Source organism: Aplidium turbinatum, chromosome 18 (genome assembly GCF_918807975.1).
Source record: "Aplidium turbinatum chromosome 18, kaAplTurb1.1, whole genome shotgun sequence".
NCBI lineage: Eukaryota > Metazoa > Chordata > Ascidiacea > Aplousobranchia > Polyclinidae > Aplidium > Aplidium turbinatum.
This window is the reverse complement of record NC_137489.1, coordinates 18,311,014-18,316,521: the sequence shown is the minus strand read 5'-3', so window position 1 is coordinate 18,316,521 and position 5,508 is coordinate 18,311,014. Positions and strand designations below refer to the sequence as shown.

Sequence of the window (5,508 nt, the reverse complement as noted above, 5' to 3'; positions counted from 1 at the left end):
CAAAACAATACCACTATCCCCTACAATAGGTTTCATACAAAGTTTTGCTGTGAATTAAACAAATAACATAACTTCATTTTAAATCGTGCTTTTCTCTGCATTATTACTACTTCTAGCTCTGCCATTGGAACTAAACTAAGCAAAACAAGTAGCCTCCTGCGCATAAAAAACTTGGTCAGCGAAAAGAATTTACAACATACAAACAACGCTTTCGTTTAACACTTTAACATTTCTGAGGCATCTGTCAATCCTCGCCACACTCGACCGCACAGAGATACCAGTAAATTAGGTCAGCGACTCAGCGTCTCTTCGTCTACGAAGCGAAAACAATTCTTTCGCCATCCAATTCACGCTTCATTTATCTGACCAGCGATGCTGTCGCACACAAAATACAGCACCAACAAAAATGTTAAAATATTCTACACTCCACCCAAAATATGCTACTACGTTTAACACTTTGATCCTACGGCCTGATCTGGCTCCCATAATCGCATGGCCAAAGGCCACAGAGAACCACTTTGGATGTCGTCAGTTTAAACTTATTTTTGTGAAAAGACTCATAATGGCGCTTGATGTTATACTCTTTATCAGCTGAAACTGTTTTTTTTTTTTGGCAAACTAGACAGAGTGGTTTTCCTGAATTTTCTGCAAATAAATAATCTTCTTCCTATTTATTTTAAAATGATCTTTCTTCCACCTTTCTTTTTTTTACAAGTAGTCTACTCATTATCTTGACCCTTAGGTTTTGCGAAACTGGTAAGTTTTAGGCTAGGACAACAAGGCGAGTAACTAAAAACATTGTTATGCATCACAAAGGATCGTTCACAAAGTTTTTTGTCAATTACAATAACAAAGAAACAAAAATTGAAGTGATATTGCTACATTGAAGCAAAGCTGACTATCAGTTCTTTGGGCAAAAAAAAGGAGCTCGCGGCCAAATTTGGCTCGCGGGCCTGCACTTGGACCACACTGTCATAATTGAGATTGATTAGTTGTCTACTCTATGGTACAACAAAATAACTTCTCTTTCAAGTAACCAACAAAACGTAATTTTCATCTTTGTGCAATCACAAGAGACTACAATACACAGATTACACCTCACACAGATGATAGACCGATGGGTAATTGGGTTTCAATAGCGTCATTCAAACCCAATTGATTTGTTTTGCTTCTGTCTGTGGTACAGCAAAATTACTTCTTTACAACATGACTAATAAACGGTGACAGCTTTATTCTCTCAATCCTGTGCGGTATCTAAAGGTTTGGAAAATTTGAAGAAGGGTAATAATCGGGTAGCCTACACATTAATTGTTTTTTATTGTAGCTCCATGTCAACTATTACTGTAAACTTTGAAACTACGCTGAAATCACTTCTTTTGTTGAAACCATATGACAATTTCTTTGTTCTTGTTAAAAACTATTCCTAGAAAGAAAACTTTGTCATTTTTACATTTTTTAACGTCTGAAGACGATCAACGTAAAGGACGGATTTTGTGTCTGGGATAATGGCTGCTTTGCTTGCACTCATTATTTGACCACTTCTTTCACGTAATAGTTTCTGTCCAACTGTATTTTCTTTTTGTGTCTTTTATGTTGTCTTCGTTACTTACGACGGAGCAAGTAAACTGTCTGGTAGAAATCTACAATAAAAGAAGTAATCAAACCTAGCGTTATTTATAATTGTATTTTAGTGAGTATCCCACATGGTTAGTCATAAACGTGCTACAGTGCAACTGGAATGGCTTTTGCTTCTTTGTTAGACGCTGTCGTGAAAATCAATAATTTAAACAACAACAAGTTTGCAAATGAGAAATTTCATATCATTTCAATAGTAGGCTGCTCTTCTCACATCGAAATATTTACATGCGATTGTAAGGCAAAACAACACAAACAAAAAAGGCAATATTTTAGGTACTATTGATAAGGGATGCTTGTTTCCAATTTCCATGAAAACTAGACATTATGAGTTTCGGAAAGCATTGGCTTGTGAAAAGCAAATGCAATTTTTGTTTCAATTTGATGTTGAAAACGATAGAAACTATTGATATCCGGCCGATATAATTAGTCATTTTTGCATTGCACAACAATGTAAACCGTCATTATTTACTGAAAATTTTAGTCATTGTTTACATTGTAACATAATGTAACAATGCCAGATTTTCCAACCAGTAAAATATCTATGGGCTTCTAGCATCGAAGATTTCAGAAGTAAAGCACTATGTAAGATTCGCACGTAAAGCTATGCATAAAGTGCTTTGCATAAAGTTGGATGAGCACGGTACTGTAATTAAAAGGCGGCAGGTAAAGCAAAAAATACTTCCTTTTGGTTTTGTTTGCTTCACACAGGTGCGAACATAATAGCAGCTGTCGGATTAGCGGTTTCACAAAAGATACCGGTACATTAAAATTGCAGCTGACTTACTGTTTACGATTTCTTGTTACTCGAAACTCGAATGCCCACCGAGCAGTGAGCACCAATTAGAAGACAAAAACGTTCATATAAACATAATAGAAGCCGCCTTCGAATAGAAGCCACACAAAACGTTCAAAAAATAAAAATAAAAGTAGCCGCGGTTTCTATTCAAGAAAATACGGTACATAATTTCAACGTGTGCTTTGAGCACAAATCATCATCACCATCATTATGTTTCTTCCTTGTATTGAGGGTTGGATACAATGCGCCATTGTTCTCGACCATGAGCTGTTCGTACTGCATTTTCATAACTTAATTTTGTCCATTTAGTGATGTTTAATGTCCAAATCATTCTTGGTCTGCCTTTGTTTCTTTTACCATTTATCTTCCCTTCTATTAATGATCTTTGTAACGAGTTTTGCCTTATTGTGTGTCCTAAATACTTCAATTTTCTTCTTTTGACTATTTGTAAGAGAATTTTGCTTGAATTAAATTTGGATAATACTTCATCGTTAGTGATCTTTTGATTCCATGAAATTTTTAACATTTGCCTGTATGACCAGCTGAGTACAAAGGCATATTGCATTTGAAGAAACGATGAGAAACTTTGGTGAGATTATTTCATTTTTTGGAATATCCCGTTCCTCTGATGTCGTCTACACATATGGCACAACGCTTTTTGAATGGCTGTGGCTGATAATTTGGTTGTGGTTGTATTGTAGGCTACTAGCAGTAGGCTACTTCTCCCCAGCAATCCCATTATTGACTTGCGTAGGTGATTATTGAGTTGAGGACAGTGCAGGATTAAGGTGGATGCTATTGATGCTGCAGCATTAGGCCCATTCCTGAAATAGGCCCAGACGAAAACAGACGTGAATTTTCCGGACGCTGAACAGTTTTCCTTTGCTTAATTAACCCACAAATAATTCTTATTATGAAATTTGTAGTCCGACTTTCGCACGCCTAGGCACAGTGTTACGCCTAGGCACGTAAGATAAAGCAAGATTTTGGCATAGACTACTTATTTAAGATGAAAAATTATAACACTTTTCGAGCTGTTTCAGGGCCCTTCATTACTTCAGCCGCAGATAAGATGCACGGCTTTATTAACTCTTCCCCAATCGTGTATGCTTTTTTTGGTTTTAACTATTCGTAGAGAAACTAGATAGGATTCATGAAGAAAGGATTTTTCGGTAGTCGTCATCTTTTCATTTGCTTTTTTTAACCGTTACAACGGTGTCCAGGCAATTGTGAAGCGAAAATGTAAATATGCTGCTTTTATTCCATGCTGCAACCACAGTTTAAACCTGGTAGGAGACCAGGCTGTTAATAGCTGCGCTGGCTGTACCAGGTTTTTTCATTTTGTCAATGGACTATACGTTTTCCTGTCTGAATCGACATATCGCTGGCAGAAACTGAAGAATCGCTGCACATTAACGCTCAAAGGTTTGTCTGGAACCCGATGGTGTGAACGTGCAGATGCTGTCAAAGCGCTAGTAGAAGGGTGGAAGAGCATTCAAGAAGTCCTGGATGAGCTTGCGGCAGATAAGGAGCAGAAGGCCGATACGAGAAACCAGGCCGACGGATTTTCGCGCAGGATGGACGAACTTGAGACAGCAGTTATGGCGACTGCCTGGAACGATATCCTATGCCGTCTCAACAGTACGAGCATTAGCCTCCAAGACCCTACAGTCAGTCTGAATACGGCAACTAGTTTATTGGCATCACTGGTCGACACGATTCAATTTGCACGGGACAGATTTTACGTGTATGAGCAGATGGCGATCGAAAAGGTTCCTCACGGCGAATACAAGGCTGAAGAACGTCGAGGCCGTAAGCGAAAGCCTGATGAAGGAGCTGCAAACAAAGAAAACCTCACCCCTAGGGAAACATTCAAAACCCATATATATCTGGTCATGATCGACAGACTGTTAGCTGAACTGGAAAAGCGAATGAAGGCGTATGAGGATATATCTACAACATTCGGATTTCTTTCGGAGCTAACGTCATTGAGCATAAAGCAGATCGAGAATAAAGCTCAAAATCTCGTTTCCTCGTATCCAGATGACTTGGAAGACACGCTGGTGGCTGAGCTCATACAGTTTGCTGCATTTATGCGCACCCAGAAATCGGTGAGTGTGAACGAGTCAGCAGAGCTTACCATGTACAAGCTTTTGTCGTCGTTGAACCTTTCTCAAACATTTCCAAACGTCGAGATTGCTTTGCGCATCTATCTGTGCTTGATGGTGTCTAATGCCTCCGGCGAGCGGAGCTTCTCAAAACTGGGAATAGTCAAAGGAGAGCTGCGGTCCTCGATGAGGGAGGAAAGGCTAAACATGCTGGCGCTTATGAGCATTGAACATGAGGTGCTGAGCAGCCTTGACTGCACTGACATGATCGAAGATTTCGCGCTTGCTAAGGCTCGAAAAACAGTAGTATAAGTAAGCAGCACTAGCGCAGCATTGACAATCTGCCAACGTTAAGTTGATCTGGATTAGCCTTTTCTTCATTAACTCCGCTTTTCAGGCAATATTGGTATTGAATTGTGTTGGTGTTACATAGCCTGATGTTACTCTCGAGTTTTTACGATAACACGTCGTTATTACTGTTCATGTTCATTAAAATTTGGCTGACTGCGTCGAAAGCAATAAAGGCTCTTTGGTCGGTCTGATTACGCGTGTACGGTGGAGTCAGAGTGTCGAATGCATATGTACCAATGCCTAGAAAAAATAGGCCTGTTTTTGCGCTGCAGCATCAGGCCCAGTTTCGTCTTAATCCGGCCCTGGTTGAGGAGTGTTGTCGAGACGGTGCACCGCGGCTTCTGCGTAGCCTACGCCACATGGCATCGTCATTAGAAGCACCACTTCAAACGCACGGAAATCTCCAAGTAAAAGCACAATAAAAAATTAGAAGCCACAACATATTAGAAATACCAGTAGTCAACAGTGTAATTTCGGTGAAAATCAACAAAGCAATTTTTGTCCTTGGTAATGCAAAATGCACTTTGCATTTTTCGCAGTAAAACACAGGGGCTGCCTTACAATTGGGGTTTTTGCATCTTCCTCTTGTCATCACTACTGGAAAGTGATGGTACC

General features: G+C 39.5%; 1 protein-coding gene across 1 annotated transcript; it reads left to right on the top strand.

Moving 5' to 3' along the window:
* The first annotated feature begins 2,241 nt into the window (after nucleotides 1-2,241).
* LOC145787242 (uncharacterized) lies at nucleotides 2,242-4,854 on the top strand. Its single transcript, XM_082598958.1, has 2 exons — nucleotides 2,242-2,301; nucleotides 3,658-4,854. Exons 1-2 carry the CDS (start codon nucleotides 2,242-2,244, stop codon nucleotides 4,852-4,854), a joined length of 1,257 nt encoding a protein of 418 aa, XP_082455084.1.
* Nucleotides 4,855-5,508: the final 654 nt, after the last annotated feature.